The sequence below is a fragment of the Schistocerca americana genome, chromosome 5 (assembly GCF_021461395.2).
Source record: "Schistocerca americana isolate TAMUIC-IGC-003095 chromosome 5, iqSchAmer2.1, whole genome shotgun sequence".
Lineage (NCBI taxonomy): Eukaryota > Metazoa > Arthropoda > Insecta > Orthoptera > Acrididae > Schistocerca > Schistocerca americana.
The window spans coordinates 509,255,079-509,274,071 of NC_060123.1; the positions used below are offsets into that span (position 1 = coordinate 509,255,079).

General features: G+C 41.0%; 2 protein-coding genes across 4 annotated transcripts in view; both read left to right on the forward strand.

Annotated features, from left to right (window-relative positions):
- Positions 1–536: 536 nt before the first annotated feature.
- On the forward strand, positions 537–11,808 carry LOC124616475 (sterile alpha motif domain-containing protein 1-like). The gene is made up of 3 exons (XM_047144784.1): positions 537–550; positions 11,285–11,516; positions 11,614–11,808. The coding sequence occupies exons 1-3, from the start codon at positions 537–539 to the stop codon at positions 11,806–11,808; spliced, it is 441 nt and encodes a 146-aa protein (XP_047000740.1).
- A 298-nt stretch (positions 11,809–12,106) lies between these two features.
- LOC124616750 (homeotic protein spalt-major-like) overlaps positions 12,107–18,993 on the forward strand; it is a 557,732-nt gene continuing 550,845 nt past the window's right edge. For all 3 annotated transcript variants that reach the window (XM_047145118.1, XM_047145119.1, XM_047145120.1), the window contains exon 1: positions 12,107–12,210. In XM_047145118.1, coding sequence (XP_047001074.1) covers positions 12,141–12,210 — 70 coding nt within the window. In that variant the 5' untranslated portion in view covers positions 12,107–12,140. The remainder of the gene's footprint in view (positions 12,211–18,993) is intronic.

Here is an 18,993-nt window from a genome sequence, read left to right on the forward strand (position 1 = left end):
TTTCGATCGACTTCCTGATTTCGTGTATGACTCGTGGTAGCCAAATTATTGTATAGCTATACCACTCTGCATTAACTGTTGGTCGATCCTCTGAACGGTGCTGAGTAATCAAACGAACAAGCGATCAATTTCTTGGAGCTGCTTCGCGAACTAACCATTTTTGAACAGACCCTTTTCAACTACAGTTTTTTGTCGACCTTCCGGATATTCTTCTCTGACCGAAGCAGAACCATATCGAAATTCTGCAGACCAGTTGAAAACAATCTTCTCTGAAGGTGATGTATTAATAAAAGTTGATCGAACTGATTTGAGGCATCGTTACGAAAATATTAAAAAAATCATCTGCGTGACCTTACCTTTTTTTCACTACACTGTTTGTATAAACTCTCACTGTAATCAAACTACTCAACCAGTCCGAGAGTGTCGTTGTATTAAGCATAACAAATTTATTTTTAAAACAATAGTAATGTCGCATTTCAAACCAGCCATCTAGTAGTCCTTTTTTAAAAACTTAAAAGTAATCAATGTAACGCAAAATGTATGTGCAGAGGTGAGGCATTCCTCTCTGTTACCAACAGCCTAACCCGATTCATGATTCACTGTATAGGGTTCGAGTTGCAGGTTGCCTATCTGACGGCTCCCAGGGGATAAAACCTTGATTTTCAACATTTTTTATAGTTTCTGACCAAATTTAAAATTTTAAAATGCTACCATAAGAATCTGATTAAGAGGTATAATCTTATGCAAAAGGCACAAAACAGTAAAACAAGTATTACAGCTAAATATTGTGTATATGTCTCGAAGCAACGTAACTCTGGGTCGCTAATACCCAGACTATATTCGCCCACTATTTGAGAGGGAGAGCAATTAGTGAATTGCAACGAACATTACACAGAATTTCAAACCTTTACGAAACATCTACCCGCTGACATCTCCTCCACAAAATGTTGAAAGGAAAAAAGCTTGTCTCTTACTACATTTTTCGTTATTCATGCAGTAAACTGCTACATTAGGCGTGATGAATCAATTTGTTACTTCTCTACAACTTGCTTGATTCGCAACACATTTTCCAAACAGTCCCCAAATACACCACTGATGTACCCGTAAAATTATATCAATGTACGGCGTTTAGTTCTGGAGATATGAGGTGATAATCTTTGAGATGCGTGAAAAGCTAGCTTTTGCTTAAAGCGGGGCGCAAATTACCCGGACTATACTCATCCACTGCTTGATATGAAAGCACTTAGTGACCTCCAACAAGCCTTAAACGTAATTTGAAACCCGTTCTAAACTTTTGCTCATTTACTTGTCAAGCGTCAAGCATTTAACACATTAACTCATTTGTAAAGCAAAGAGAAGTTTGAAGCTGCTTTATGAGAGGGAGTTCCATTCTTTACAGAATCGGGGGTTTCCTGCTGCATACGAGCTGTACAATTTTCACGTGTCACGTAACAAACTCGGACTTTCTTCTTCCGCTTATGGTTCGCATTTCGTTCCTGTAGTTTAATAATTGTAAGCGCCCGGTATTGTTATCACAGTAGCCGTTAGGTTATACGTAAACGTAACAAACAACAGAGTCGTATTACGTTACTACCGATCTTTCACCCAACAGAAACGGAAGAATGCGAAATAGTTGAGTCTTTCTGGTCACTAGCTGACGCACTGCCTCTTGGCTTTACTCTCAGGATCTGCCGCCGAGTTTGTTTAATGATTTTTCTGACGGTTCGCAGCACGAGTGACCTCACCTCTCCTCCCTCCCTCCAACTGGCCTCTTCAAATAAAAAGAAAAAAATACATAGCTTTTGACAAAGGTCAAAAGACATAATCAGAATATAATTTATAAAGACTCGAGAAATTTAAGAAGATTTTTAAAATCTCTGACTTTCTTGCAAAAAATATAGAGGGGGATTAAAATTCATAAACTAAGACAAAAAGTTTAATAATTTGCTGCAGTAACGTTGTAGAAAAAAATATAAAAATTAAAAAACATAAAAAATAAAAGGAATAAAAAGGAAAAATTAAAAATAACAAAATGATTTAAACGTCCCTATGTACTATGTCATAGCCAGTCCTAATCCTGGATAAATCATGTGGGCCTTCCAATTGTTGCCAAGGTTGTTTCGACTACGCTGAGAAGTTTCGTTGGGAAGCCGTTAAGCATCGTGCGTGTAGTCCCGATCTCTCTTCACGCGACTTCCTTAGTTTGAGGGCCCTGAAGAAAGACATTCGTCGTCGTCGGTTTGTTTCTGACGAAGAGCTATACGCGCCGGTATTATCATGATTCTGCAGGCAGCAGCATAATATTTCTATGAGAGCATTGATCGATTTGTCTCACAGTGGGATAAATGTATAGTGGCTATGGAGGTTACTTTTGAAATAATAAACAGTTTACTTGCTTTTTTTCCATTTGTCTCGTTTCCACATGACTGCCGCTTACAAATATGTTCAACAGTTGTTAACATTAAAGAAAATAGTACACAACAGCATGATGGAAAAGTGTATGTGCATTTTGTGTGTGCGTTGACAGTTGGTGTAGCGAGGAAGTAGGGGAACAATTCCACGAGCAGAGAAGCAAGTTCAATGTAGTGCAACGTCACGCACCATAAGTAAAAATATGAAATAAGCCACAAAGCGCCACAGCCAGACCTGTTTATTAGATGCAAGTACAAAGTCAGAATATGTAAACAGAAAATGCTGCAGGCAAGAGAAAAGTACCTTTTTTGCAGATAACTGAAGCCATTTCAGATAAATGGAGGCAAAATATGTGTGGTAAAAGACAAATTACATTTATTCATTTGCAAAACTGCTTTCTCATTATTTTTTACAAATCTGGAACGAGAATCTTGTTTTAAAACAGCTGTCAAAGTTCCAGCCTCCATTGGTGGTGGCGGACAGGAGTCGAACCGGTGACTGGGGATTACAGGCGCCTGTAGCGTGGACGTCTGAGCTCTTTTACCGCAGTGGCTCTGCCCTTGATATCTGCAACGGTCGTTCGCTCGTTCGCTGCATCACAGGAATCCGGCATCCGTTTACCTTGAGGCTTTCCTGTTGAAGTGGTTTTCATGCTTCTGAATTTCTGTGGCTTCCCTAAACAAAGAGGGCGTGGCAGCTCTTCACCACAGCGAAATCCTATGTGTCAGCGAATTTTACTATGTGATCTGTCTCACACAGCACGTTTTCACCAACGGCCGATTTCTCCACCCGCCACAACCTGTACTGTCGTTTAGCTTAGGTCATCCTGGTAATGATGGATTGTCTACTCATTCCAGCTTTCCATTGTAAATGAACGTTAGTTATGGTTTATCAAATAATACTTCAGGAAAATTATATTACGAAATTTTTATTGCTATAATTATCAACGCATTCATGTAATAAGATAATATAGCGTTACAATGGAACCTTCCAAAATACGAATGCAAAATTTATACGCATTTTGTAGGGTGTTACCCTTGCGATGCTTCTTCAGCACTATTTCAGTACTGGCTTTAGTTACCAAATGAGCTTATGAGTACTGAAAAGTTTAATAATAAGAAAAGAAAAGGAAAGAAGTAAAGAAAACTAAAGAATAAATAAAACGGAAAGAAAGATTTAACGTCCCATCCCCCGACGAAGTAAGTGCAGACGAAGCAAAAGCCCGAAATGGAGAGGAATGTCGTGCGTGGTTCTCTCAAAAGAACCATCCCAGATTTCACCCAAAGCGATTTAGGGAAACCACGAAAATCTAATGTGAATCACCAGACAAGAAGCTGAACCTCTGTTCTCGCGAATGCATGTGTGGTGCTTTTACAGCCGTGCATGAAGTGATGGATATTTCCGCACTGGGTACAGTTGACACGAGAGCTGCAGGATGCGAGCAGATGGTGAAGCGGTATGATGAACATGTTTTTGTCCTAGCACAACAGTCCTGATTGTCTCCATACGACATGTCTGTTTGTCGAAATATAGTCATCTAGCCTTAATAATTTCAAGATACAGTCTTAAATAAGACTTTAACTCAAAATGCACAATAGTATACATCTTTTTCCCCATCTACATCTACACTTGGTGAATGACTGTGAAGTGCGTAGCAGAGGCTATCATTTCTGACACCACATCTACGCTTACTGTCAAAAGTACGATCTTATTGAGGTATCAAGCGAAATTTGTGCCTGTACTGAGGATTTTTTAGTAGGGAGGACGCAGAAAGTTAACTTGCGGTGCAGCCAGAGAAGTGTGTTGCGACTCTTGCTATGCATGTTTTATATTAATGACCTTGTGGACAATGTTAACAGTAACCTCAGATTTTTCGAAGATTGTGCAGCTATCTATCATGAAGTACTGCCTGAAACAAGCTGCATAAATATTCAGTCATACTTTAATAATATTTCAAAGTGGTGCAAAGCCCGGCAGCTTGCTCTAAATGTTCAGAAATTTAAAACTGTGCACATCACAAAAAGGAAAATAACATAGTATCCTATGACTATAGTATTAGTGAGTCACAGCTGGAATTGGTTAACTCATACTTTGTAGAGTTATGAAAAGGTATTATCGCATGGGCTAAGTCTTAATTAAAGCAGGTGGCAGACTTCGGTTTATTTGTAGGATACAGGAGAAATGTAATCAGTCTAGAAAAGAGATTTCTTGCAAATCGCTCGTCTGACCCATCCAAGAATATTGCTCAAGTATGTCTGACCCGCACCAGATAGAATTAACAGGGGATATTGGACGCATACAGAGAAGGGCAGCACGATTGGTCACAGTTTTGTTTGAGACGTGGGAGACTGTTACAGGGATGCTGAAGAGATTGAGCCGGCAGACTCATGAAGATAGTTCATGTCTATCCCTACTAACAAAGTTTAAAGAGCTGGCTATAAATGATGATACCATGAAAATACTACAACACTCTACGTACCGCTCGCTTAAGGATTGTGAGGACGAGATCACATTAATTACAGGACACACGGAGGCATTTAAACAATCATTCTTCCCGTACTCCATACATGAGCGGAACGAGAAGAACTCTAAAAACTGGTACATGGGACGTCCCCTCCGTCACGCAGTTCACAATGCTTTGCAGAGTACAAGTGCTGATGCGGATAACCAGTCAGTCCAAAAAGTTTCGAGATTAGAGTAGTGAAAAATAGAGAAGGTTTAGATGGAGTTTTTAATGTTTCGGGCGTTCTCTATAGTTTCCCCCCACTTAAGTAATACGCACAGAATGTCCATAAAAGCGTATGAAACTGTTATAAAAGTTGTTGTTTGGGACAGCGTTCAATTCGCGCTTCACACTGACTTGAATGTCAAAACAATGACCCTTCATGTCGATTTGTGGTAGGTACGTGGTAATTAACTTTTTTCGGAAAAGAATTTTCCGCACTTTGGGTTTCAGTCAAGTCGCGACAGGCGTTCGCGCGTCATTGTTTTTCTTCGGAAGGCATCGTGTGCGGAATAAAAAAAAATGGTTGAAATGGCTCTGGGCACTACGGGACTTAAAATCTGAGGTCACCAGTCCCCCAGAACTTAGAACTACTAAAACCTAACTAACCTAAGGACATCACACACATCCATGCCCGAGGCAGGATTCGAACCTGCGACCGTAGCGGTCACGCGGTTCCAGACTGAAGCGCCTAGAACCGCTCGGACACTTCGGCCGGCGCACATCTGTTACTAGTTCACTACTGTTGGTTCAATCTGCCACCGTAGTTAGTAAGCTGATGTCGCTTATACGACAAGAATCAAATCAGTCGTGGAACTTTTTGAATGGACGATGTGTGTTAAGAATGCACCCCTGATAACGAGCGCTTCAGGGGAAGACTATCTGCTTGTACCCCTCTCTGCGAGATTCTATGTGCTATTTTTATTTGCATGGCCAGTCTGAAGGTCTGTACCTAAAGACTGGAAAGTCGCACAAATCACACAAATACCAGAGAAATAAAATAGGAGTAATCCGCTGAATTATACGCCCACATCACTAACATCGAATTACAGTAGGATTTTGGAACACATACTGTTTCAGATCATTATAAACTGCCTCCAGGAAAACGGTCTGTTGACAAATAGACAGCACAGATTCAGGAAATATCGTACTTGTGAAACACAACTGGTTCTTTATCCTCACGAATTAAAGAGTGCTATCGACAGGAGAAGTCAAATTGATTCCATATTTTGAGAAAGCTTCTAATCAAATTGCGTGCCTCAGTTGTGCAATTGGATTGGTAGGTTGCTTTTATGAAAGTTACAGTTGGTAGTAATTGACAGAAAGTCATCGAGTAAAACAGAAGTAATTTCTGGCGTTCCCCAAGGAAGTATTATAGGCCCTCTGCGGTCCCAGATTCACGTCATAGGAGACAGTCTGAGCAGCCCTCTTAGACTGATTTCAAATAATACTGTCTTTTATCGTCATCAGATGATCAAAACCAATTAAAAATGATTTAGACAACATACATGGTCGTGTGAAAAATGGCAGTTCACTCTAGATAATGAAACGTTTGAAGTCATCCACGTGAGTACTAGAAGAAATCCGCTAAATTTCGGTTTCACAATAAACATATAAACCTAAAGGCTGTGAATTTAACTAAGTACCTAGGGGTTACAGTTACCGATGACTTGGAACGATCACATAGATATGTTGTGAGGAAAGCAAACCAAAGACTGTGGTTTGTTAGCAGAACACTAAGAAAGTGCAATAGGTCCACTAAAGAGACTGCTTTACACCACTCTTCTCCACCCTTTTCTGGAGTGTTGCTTTGCGGTGTGGGATTTGTATCAGATGCGACTGACGGAGGACATTGAAAACGTTCAAAGGAGGGCAGCACGTTTTGTATTATCGCGAAATACGGCAGAGAGTGTTACGGACATGTTACGTGAATTGGGGTGGAAGTTATTAAAACAAAGGCGTTATTCGTTACGGCAGGGTCTTCTCGTAAATTTTCAGTCACCGACTTTTTCCTTTGTTAAAAATATTCTGTTGGCGCACCATGATAAAATAAGAGAAATCAGAGCTCTCACTGGCAGATTTAAGTGCTCGTACGAGAGTGGAACGATGAGAAATACCTTGAAAGTGATTCAATGAACCCTCTGCTACGCATTTAATTGTGATTTACAGAGTAGTCATGTAAATTTCGGTGTAGAATATATACCTAGGAGGGCTGGAGAATATTCGTGGTTTCTGCCATGAAAGACTTCTAAGATGGTTCTAGTGTGCGATGGATATTTTTTATACGTTGCACAAAAAGGAGCACCACTGGATTCAAATAACATGGCACGGATCATATTAGACAGATCAGCAGTTTGGCAGTCATAAGCTGGAATAAGCATCATTCATGATCCTGTTCCAGCAACCACTGGTACGGCTGAATTTGGAGACAGAGACATACGCCTAACAACAGCCACATCATCATCACTGGTAGACTTCTTTATCTTTCAAAACATCAAGATGTTTGTCTGGTTAGTACAACTGCTGGGAAACGCAGATCAAAGACAACGTACCGCTAATTGGTTCCATTTCTCTACATTTGTAAAGATAGATATTTACGTGACGTATGTGACGCTTGATTATACAGGGTGTCTCACAGTAAATAGCGAAAAGTGACTTGGGAGAAAGTGTCTGATAATAGGAGCAAAAACATTACTGGGAACATTGCAAACGAGCCATTTGCGAAAAACTGCGATTTTGTGATTTAGAATCACCACTGATTTTGTTATGAAATGTTGTCCTATTTAGTACAAATGGATTTGGAATGCGTCTAATTGGATTCAGATTTTACCTGTAGCCCATGAGTGCGAAATGTGGCACACGTGTAATGGTGTACCGGCACATTTTGCTGCTCGTGTAATGTGATATCTAACGCACCAACATGGATAGCATTGTGCATCATATTAAATGCTCCACGCCTCGTTAGGAACACCACGATCCACGGTGTCTTACAAATAAACACTTTTCCAGAGAAGATCCGATCCATATTCGAAAGCTTTTATGCCAGTTTCCTTCCTTCACCAAAACAGTCATTCTTCAATTACCCACATGCGCTATCGATGGCCAGCACAAACATAAACGTCCTAAACTGGTGCTGTTACCGCGTCGGTAATCTAGACTGTGGCTGACAACCGGGTGCACTATTCTAACCATTGTTCTCATATATTTGTGTATGTTGTCCGTCTCACATCATTGTAAATAATGTTCTGTAACAATGCAAATTGTCAGGCTATAATTGCAGTATTGTGCACTGTGAATTGTGTTTTGATCTTTTATTTAACAATGTATGTTGTCCAATAGCTTTTTGTGTGGTTATTTGTGAATCTTCCATTATTTATAGTTACTAATGACCTAGTCCTTGTAAAACAAAACTTGACTTCATGTTCTATACTCATTTGTACTTTGTCATGTTGTGGCGTTTTTGTTGGCAAATATTTTGCCCCATTACTGTCATTTATGCTTGATATACGGAACGGTACGTACTTACGTGTAAGGACCCTATAAAATAAAAAAATTAATTAATTAATTAAAACATTAAAGAAACATCAAAATGTCAATCAGGACTTGTACATGCACCAATATCTACATCTATACCCTGCAAATCACTGTGAAGTGTATGCCAGAGAGTACGTCCCACTGTCCCAGTTTAAAGGCTTTCTCCCGTTGCATTCACGTATGTATCGTGGGAAGAATGACTGCTTAATGCCTCTGTACGTACAGTAATTACTCTAGTCTTGTCTTTGTGGTTCCTATTGGAGTGATACTTAAAGGGGGGAGGGGGTAGGATGTTCTTAGACTGATCGGTTAAAGCTGGCTCTAGAAACTTCCTAAGCAGGTTTTCACGCTTAGCATTTAAGATCACCTGACCTCAAACCTCTGGATTTTCCTGTCTGGGGTAATCTCGGGATTGAAGTGAAGTGTGTAGAAATCCCTCTGATACGATTGGAACAGCGGATTATACCGTCTCGTCACGATTTACGAGATGATCCGCGGGTTTTCGTAGCCCAGTGTATGAAACGAATGCAGTATTGCATCGGAATGCGAGAAAGACTCCTGGAACACTTCTGAGCGTCCCAGCTCACTATCAAAAGTCTATTTAACCACCTTTTTTTAAACTACAGTCTTCTGACCGGTCTGATGCGGCCTGTCGCGAACTCATTTCTAGTGCCAAACTCTTTTTATCTCAGAGTAGCAGAGGCGAATCCATAGGCGGCGGGGGATGGATATGGGGCTGTAGACTTCCCCAGAACTGCACCTGATTCTTCTTAATCTAAAAAAAAAGAGAGATACAGAGAGAGAGGAGTAGGAGCAGCAGCAGAAGAAGAAGAGGGCGAATGTTTGCAACATAGCTTTCAGACTTTACAGTCTGCAAATTTTTTTCACTATTGTAGTCCGTGTAGGAAGACACTTTTGTTTACACTAGAGGAATAGCAGATAGCACAGTGACACGAAATTTCTATGAGACCAGCCCATCCTTCCATTTCCCCTCCCCCGCCGCAGACCAAAATCCTGGGTTCGACTATCCGACATCCTTAATTATGTTTTGTATATATTCCAACCTCTGTCGTCCCTTACAGTTTCTACCTTTTACAGCTCTCTCAATTATCGTGGATGTCATTCCTTTTAACGTTTCTTATTAGCGGCGATATATTGTTATCGAAAAATCGACTGCCACTGGAAATTGGCTCGAATTCAGATACTGATTTAATGTTATCTGAATAAAAACACGCGTCTCGGTTATATAGCTCACCAAAATGATTTTGTTCTTCCAAGCACAGAAACGGAGCGTTTACTATCCTGTTGCATTTAGAAAAAAGGGGAAACTCTTCCTTTTGTCAGCGTCATAGCTTACCGCTAAATACACATATACGGCCATTTTTCTTCCTGTCAACAGTAAAGCAAACGCTTCCATCTTCTCCCATTTATGTTGCTTCCTCGTTTCGATCCTCAGTCACACCGTTGTCTCTGCGCCTCTCTTCGTTCCCCGCTTTTCTATCACGCTCCTATTTCTCTCCCTCTGCCACCCCTTCTGCAACGTCCATTCCTGCCACTGCACTTAGCTTAAATTTAAGTGATTGTCAACAACCATAAATAAATTTTAATTAAATATAGTATACAGCCAAAAGTTTGCATAAATTTATTGTTAAAAACCTCGTAGACAAACCTCGTTGTAATCATATAGCTTACATCTCAGCTATTGCTCTATCCTGTCGTTTACCAAGTTTTCTACGTAGTCTTAGACCTGTAACAACGTAGTCTTTTGACAGGATAGTAGCACATCATCCTCTGGCGACAAATGCCTTCAGCGGAAGATAAGGAAGAGAAAACTTTTCGAAATGCTGCTGCCAAGCGGCTGAAGAGGCGAAAAACAACCTTGATTGTAATTTACATTTGCTTCTCTGCTTCTCATTAACTTTCTACTGTAGTTACTATTGCTTTCCACTGTTCATGTTATATTCGTCTTGTGACTGAAGCTCATGTTTAGTTCTGATGTAGAATTACAGAAATACGCTTCTGCTTCGAGCAAACTTTGCTCATGGCAGAACCGTATTTCCATAATTCGTATCATAGTTACACGTAAGTATAGTGTACCATATTAAACATAAATCCTTCTACGACGGCTTTGTCTTTATGTGAAAGTTGTGGTTCTGATCCTGTCAAGATAGACAAATAAATAAACAATATGCAACGTACGTGCATCTCTTCTGTAAGAATATCACTGAAACTTGTCACTAACGAGTGGTCCTTTCTAACCCCCAGGTGGGCGCGCCGTTTTTTAGAACAAGAGCGGCCGCGCGGCGTATCAACGATAACACAAACTTACATTATATGAGCTAAATCACTGTTTAGTGTAACAGTAATAAAATACTATTTCATTATATCACTCTGTTGCCGCGTACAAGTGTTAACCCACACTAATGACGCACTCGGAGCATTAAAGAGCGCATTTGTATCAGATCCCTGTCAGCCGTTTATTTGATAACTAATCATCTCGTACACTATTGCCCCAGTGTAAGATTGTGTTGCTAGCTCGGAATCTGGACGATTTTCTTGCGCGGATAGTAATTTCTTCTCGCCTAGCTCGCTGCTTATTTTATGTCATTGCATCTCACTTGGAGTATGACAACACAAGTGATCACTGTGTTAGATGAAGTAGTAATGCAGGAATACGTACGGGCTCGAAATTGTAAGACAATATTGGAATTGTACAAAAACTGTTTTTTTAGTGGCGCGTATTTTATACTTAAGCGCGCCCGCTCGAAGGTTGACATACACGCAAACTTTTCATTAAGAAAAGAAGTCAAGGCGACTGGTTTCTGTTCCTTGTAGAATTTGGGAGCCGTGGCACTTGGCGCCGGCGGGCTGTTTGAATGAGAAAGCACACAGGTCAGCTAACCTGCACCCCTTTCCCCCTCCCGCGGACACAGCTTCCCCCACCAGGACGCCAGTGGCCGCCCCTCCCGGCCCCTTCCACGACAAGACACGCCCGCGTGGTCAGCCCGGCGCGCGGCTCCCTGCGACGACTTGCGCGCCGCCCAGCGGCCGGCGCCTCAACGAACGGGCCCGAGAGCGGCCGAGCCGCGCCGAGTGTTGACGAGGCTCGGCGGTGACGGCGCGGCTGTCGGGCGTCAGAGGCGCACGCAACTGCGAGCCCACAGGACACGGGAGCAGAACAGAGCAGGCGCGGCCCGGAGGCCACGGCGACGCACACCCGACCCAGCGCCCCCGCGACGCCGACGCCGGCGGCCGGCCGCACGGCACCGCAGCCGCCGCGGCGCGCGCCACTCGCCACCGGACACTGTAGCGCGACGCTGCGCGCTCGACGTGCCGATATAAATCAGGTGGGGGAGTGACGGAGAAAACGAGTGAGAGAGAGAGAGGCGCGGACAAGGACAGAGAGAGAGAGAGAGGTAGCGAAGGTCCGAGGGAGGGGGCCGGACACGACGGCGACGACGCTACAGCAGCCGCCGTCGCCGAGTTGGACGACGACGGACGGCGTGGCGCAGGACAGGCGGCGTGGCCGCGCGCGAACTGTGTTGTCCCGGCGACGCGCCCACGCAGCGAGTGACGCCGGCGCGCGCGCCCGCTGGGGGGTGTGACACGGCGGCTGACAGCCCCGGAGGACCTCCCGACGCCGACGCCGAAGCCGACGCCGGCAGCGCCCCGGCAGCGCCGCGCTGAGGACATGTCGCGCCGCAAGCAGGCGCGGCCCAGCCGACACCTCGAGGCCGACGCCGAGGACGCGCTCGCCAGCGGTAAGTACCGGACACGGACGCCGGGCGTCGGCGCCGCAGCCGCCGCCGCCGCCACGCCACCAGCCGTGCCAGCGAGTGCCTCGTGCAGTGCCCATGTGTCGTGAAGTTCCACCAGTGTGTCGCTACAGAGTCCGCGCACGATAAAAATTCCGGCGTGCGAAACACGCCCCCTTGTTGGCAGTGTGTCCCTCCCTCACCCTCTCCAGTACACCGATCCGCCTACTCACCGCGCAGAAATTAACGCGCGACTTCCCCGTGTAATAGCCTTTACTTTACATCGGACATTACCATATATTTATGAGTTATTAGAGACTCCCTCGCAGACTTTCACCGATGAAATCTGCAGGCTTTTCAGCCGCGTACCAGCAACGTTTCCACTAGTTTCCTACTCGTAATCTTTCGCTGGAGTTACTCTTGGCCAGAAGATGATGAGCGAGAAACCTGCCGAGATGATTAACTTGTTACAGGGTTGATAACCGTAGAAAATTTGGTAAACATAACTATGTTTTCGTTCAGACATAGCAAAGACTGAAGTATACACTATATGATTACGCAGCAGATATGCGTTACCACTGATATTTTGATCTTACGTAGTCATGCGATCAGTATTCGCGATTGTTACGCTCCGTTATCAGACGCTGTTTTGGTTCTTAGTTCGTCTACAAGAGTCGGAGGTGTATTTCGTTGAAAAGTGCCTCTGTTATAGTATTTACGATACATTAATTCCTACCCCAACAAAGGCAGAAACCAAAGAAAATAATAAGAAATAATAGCGATTGTATTTCATGACTTGTCGTTAACCCAGGGACGAAAATTTCTTATCCTGCTGTTCAGAAAGACGTTTGTTAGAATATTTTAACACAAGGGCTTTAACAAATATTATCCATTTGCGATGTTTAGCTTTCTCAGGACGAAAGCTGCGAAAGAAAGCCCACAATAAAATGTAATTTTGCACTCATTCGGATCAGTACCTGTCTGGGCCGAATTAACGAAATATTTTTCAGTCTATGCCCCTGGAAGTATATATATTAATAGTGTTCTTGCCGTCATAGCGAAAAATTTCTGAGAAATGTTTTATGACACCATGAGTTGTATGTTTACGTCCTAGTCAGCGTTGGTTTTATCTTGTCATTTCCTTTTCAGTCAAAATAATGAAATTAAACGAAAAATGTTTTCGTATTATAATCAGTGACTATTACTGCGATGCAGAACTCATGAAATCGAAAGCTATTTGATACGTTCCCCGCATTTTCAAAGTATCTGAGCGGAGGAAATGGATGAAATGTCAACAAATGTAAATTGATCACAAAAAAAGAAAAAAAATCAGGCGACGCTCTTGCAAACGATTAATACAGATAACTATCATAAGCTCTATAAATGGTCCTTGAAATGTGTGTCAAACGTTTATTCATACTAATAACGACTGTGGTCTTCTACTCAATGTTTGCATTGACATATTGTAATCAACTAAAATTCATCGTATTCTCTGTTGCTATATTCTCCATGACGTTACCCGCAGGAAATAAGTTGTGAAACCTCGAAATCGCACTATTGATGTTAAATACCGCGAAACGGAAATGAGTTTCATTTCGATTCACAATACGGAGTCTTCCAGTGAGCAATTATGAGTATTCTGTACATTTTAAGAACGAAATCGGCAATGAAAAATAAGTATTTGCTTACTCTGAAAGGATTTAATGCTTCTACTCTGAAGGCGCTACAGGTACGGTCGTTCGAATGTGAATTACGAACATCGCGCTTTTCGAACACCGCTGTTACTCTCGCTGGGGTTGTCATCTTAGGTTTGTCGAGATGATAACCAATTCAAAAACTGCCAATGCTCGAGTGAATAAAATTGACTGTCGGATACCAGAGTAGCGATAACCGGACGATGTAAATCTAAGTGCCCTACCTATGTTTCTTTCCAGGAAACACATGCTTCACTACTGATAGGGCACTAAGCAATAGTAGTTTGACAGTTGATGAGGAGAGAGTAAAATGTTTTGATTTATTGTTTTTTGAAAAGGTAATTACGTTTTTGTACTAAGTCATTCATCTATATCAGCGGTTGACTTCTATGCTACCACAAGAATGGTTGCTATAAAATCGCCACCTTAACTGTGGAGTCGCTTTCTCATTGTTTGTTTGACTTTATTTTACAATATTTCCGGTTTTTTGTAGATTGTTTCAGTTTGTTTGCAAGAGTGTGATTAACAATCTAGATTTCAATACTCTTTATAGGGGCTGGGGGCTGTAAAGAGTAGCAATGCTAAAAAATAAATAAACAAATAAAAAATTAGTAATTTATTGCTATCGACCACATAGAAATTTGTTTTTGTCCTACAAGAACGCTCCAGTTATAAATTGAATCGAAATCACTTGTATGAAAATAAAATCAACTTGGATTTTTCATAATTGTTGCAAAAAATGATTCGTCGTCATAGTGCAGTGAAAGCTTGGTTAGAAACGTGAACTCGGGATTTTGAACTAAATTTCCTTATTCTTAGATCTATGATGAGAAAGTCATTACGGAAATAAAAAGAGACATCACCAACTCTGACTGAACAATAATTCCTGACATACCGTTGAAATTGATTACCATAACGCAGAATATTTTCATACCGTCTGTGGATATTAGAAAGTGTGCGGAAGTTGGATATTTGACAACACACTTCGCAAAACATTCATCACAGACTTAGCTTTCTCCAGCGACATGTCTGAAATACTGTAGTGAAATTCTCATAGTGACATACTACCGCACCACGTGATAAAATAAGAAAAATAGTGTTTGACATGTAATACGCATGAGTGCATCATGTTTTTAAGTGGGAATGGTTGCTTGTCTCCTTACATGCAATTAACCCGTTATTTTAGTGCGTGGCTTTGCGGAACTAATACGGTTGAGTAAAATAAACCAGTTCTATATACTGAGACAAAATGTCTTGAATGTCGAGGAACGTTCCAGCGATTTTTCCCCCTATTAACAGTTGTAGTTGGGTCACATACTTGCACAGTATCTATATGATGAAGAAGCTGCGTCTAGATACTAAAGTAGTGGATGTTTCTCTGTCCTATTTCGATTTCTTTTATGCAGAAAAAACGTAACTACATATTTGGAAGTGTTATACGTGTGTCACAAGGTGTGAATTCCTACCGCTTTAAAAAAAAATCTTTGTATGAAGGCCTGCAAACAATTTAAAAATGTGCATTAGTGGATTCCAAGAGAGATCGACTACAGGTGACCTCTCGTGTTCAGAATTTGTAATTAATCTTTTATGTCCCTGCAAACGTTTGCTAAATGTTTTGCAATACGCTTCGGTAATGCGGACGCGCATTCGTGCGGTACTGATACCCAAAGGTTATTTTTAATGATTAAAAAAATATACCGTGCGTTTAGCTTAGCCAGTCATTGTGGTTTTATATAGCACTTAGCATCAATGGAATTTCCACTAAAAAAAAAAAAAAAAAAAAAAAAAAAAAAACTGGCGCTTCGCAGATTCTATTGTCGTAGTTCAGGACTAGCAAACATTTTGCTGACGGCCCTTAGCGCTTATTCTGCGTTATCTAACTTGCCAAATAGAGATGATGGTCAAAATACTCTTCAAACACCGTTACTTACTTGATTACGCTTAATTTTATCCATATAAAATGCTATTAAATTTGTCTTACACTCTGTGAAAATGAATGTAGACGTTTGGTCAATATTTTTATTTTTTCCCTTAAGACAGAGAATACTCTGGAAGCGTCAGTAGTGTCATATAAACTTTTTCTTTCTTCAGTCCAATCCAGAATCAGAACTTTTTTTGCATTTGTGGTAATTAGCGTTGCTATCACTATCAGCAAATCGTCATGAACAAGTGCATTCACATCAGGTCTTCCATGTCTGTGGTTTACTACTACATTCCCTCGAATGCAGCTCTTTTCGACTCTTAATGTTTGCCAGAGGTTCCTCTGTTTCTTTCTCCATTTGTCTAATATTCACTTTACGTACTCTACCATTTTTAGATACCGTTCTTAGAATTTTCACTTTTTACTTTCTGCTGATTTTGCTCTTGTGTGTTATTAATGGTACTCTTCCCTCTTAGGCAACAATGCCCTTATTTTTCTTTACCTCTGCGTTGTGTCTTTTTTATCTAGTCTAGAACTCGATGAACTATACTCAAAATAATTGAATACGTCTGTTCTGTTCTCTATTTAAAAGATAAAAAGCGCGAAGTATGAGTCAACAGAATGCGTTTACTCGCTTGAAGTACGGTGTTATATTGTTCTCTAATCGGCACATACATGGCAGCGCGTTTCAGAATCATAACCATATATGCGAAAACCTCAATTTGTTTTCCTTGTTTTCAGCGAGCAATAAAGCGCTCAAAAATTGAAATTTCTAGAGCTGGTCGTCTTTCAAGACGCTCCAGTAGTTTTGCATTCACGTCAAAAATTATTTTGTACTTTGAAATGACTCTTGACACAGTTTCCGAAATTATTTTGTATTTTGAAATGATGCAGTTTCCTTGATATGCACCTCGACGTTCCGATGTCGACCCGAGGGGGTAAATCCTAGTAAAAATATGCCGCAGGTTGTAGATCCAAAGAGCCGTAACATTCAGTTGTGATGTTGTTATCAGAGATTACATTAGCATCATTGCAATAATCTATGTCAAGAGAGAAAAACGTGAATTAATCAGAGCTTGATTCCCAAGTCACGGAATAGATTACGGAAGATACCTGCAAAATACAAGTTACGTTCGATTCCTTAATCAGTATCTACGCCATATCTTAATTAATATTTTATTCACTTTTAGATCATTTTTTTTTTCGTATTAGTTCGGCTATTTTTCGTGGTTTTGTAGTTGTCTTACTCTGAATACACATGTCACTCCTTGAAAACACTGTACATATCGTTTACCACTGACATGTGAATATCTCAAGCACTAGCTTCATAAAACACAATATTTGTGTCCTGACTATGAAACAAAGAATGGTCATTAGAACACGCGGAAGATTAAGGTTTACTGTATCCCGACTAAAGCAAGGTTATCTTCCTGTGTTCACGAAATGAATCACATAAAATTCTAGAAATCACGATAGTTTTGTGGGCAAAATATAACTTTTTTCTGACAGGCGAAACGTAATGAATGTTGCACGCAGGATTCACTGCTTACAGTTGTAGATTCGACTTCCAGGTAGTTAATCAAACCCCAAATTGCACTTTGTTTCGGTTCAGCATGTTTCATCATTTTACTGCTGTAAGTTTTCATGTGTAACATTTACAATACCTTCCTTGCAACCCTAGTAGTTTTTCGACACATGAACGTTCGTTAAAATTTTGCTGTCTCGTCTTGTGTCTTGTTTCCGTTCGCGTTTATCATTGTTGACCATGTCTACACTCGTTTTCCGACGTAGTGTATTTGATGTGCATCACATAGTTTCAAGTCTTTATTCGTACATGATAAATAAATACAAATGTTTCATTTGAATTAATATTAAACTGCAACCACAAAACCACTTAATACAATACTTGTCAGTGAGCATTGAATGTGAAATGAAAAGGGAAAATCCCTTGTTTTCGTTTCTGTATAATTTATGAAAATAATACCACTGAAAATACCAATGACAGCTTTTGTTTCATACAATTAACGCAAGAAGAACATAGGCTAAAAAAAATAATTATTGAGTCATTTATATTTCACCGTAATCGCATAACAGTGCAGGGTTTGTGAGTACAACTTTTTGCAAAACACCATTATTCTTACTCATGTTTCAGACTTGTCTCATCTTGGCTGGTTTTTAAAAATGAAAATACTGAAAATGCAGAAAAAAGATAGCGGTTTACAATAGTTTGCGGCAGTCAGACGTAGTGACCGAGCTTTGCTGTGCATGGACTGTGAAACTTCGTATTTTCTCTTGACGAAGCCAGCTCTGATGATGGCAAAGTGATTAATGCTGAGTAGAATTCGTAGATGTACACACCCCATGAAGCACAGATCTTCATGCAAAATAGAAGAAAAGGAAATTAAACAACTGATGTACGAATTGTCATGAGATGATGTCAACCACGCGAACACTCGAAAAATAATTTACATCAAAAGAGGAACGAACTGTGTAGCATTAGGCTATGTACAACAATAACAGATGCAGTGCTCAGCGTTCATTCGTCTTTCTCTTGTCGGTGAAAACATTAATTATTCCGCAATCGTCTTTCGATGTGATGAAAGGTGTCTTCACCCATAACTTGCAGGTAGTGTCCCAGTTACGTTCCCTCACAGATAACTTTCTAGCATTACCATGTAACACTGGTTCGGCGACTTTATAAATAAGAAATGGAAATCGAACGAATCGAAAGGCAGATTTTAATATTGTACTCTACCGCTGAATGGCCTCTTATCATGCGGCAGCAAATTGTTGAAGGTGCCGTTTCTCCATTGTGGAAATTGAGGTTTATGTGAGACCTAATATCTTTTAATGAATTACACACAGTTCGATGTTTAATAGATTGTTTACTTATTGAAAAAGCGCGTTGCCTTAAGATATCGCGATATCCTCACCAGGTCTGTTTTCATTGCCTCAAATTAATTCTTCATATCTTCATGCATATACACTCTCGTCATACGGAGTTATTTGTGGTTGTATGACACTGTGCACCGCGTATTATCCCCAGCTTACGTAAAAGTGCGCAACAGATACGTTTGGAGACTACTGCGTGAATGTAAACCAGTAACATGAGGCAATAACAAGTCATTCGGGGACGGCGAAGTGCTGACGAAATGGATCATACCAGTGTAATTA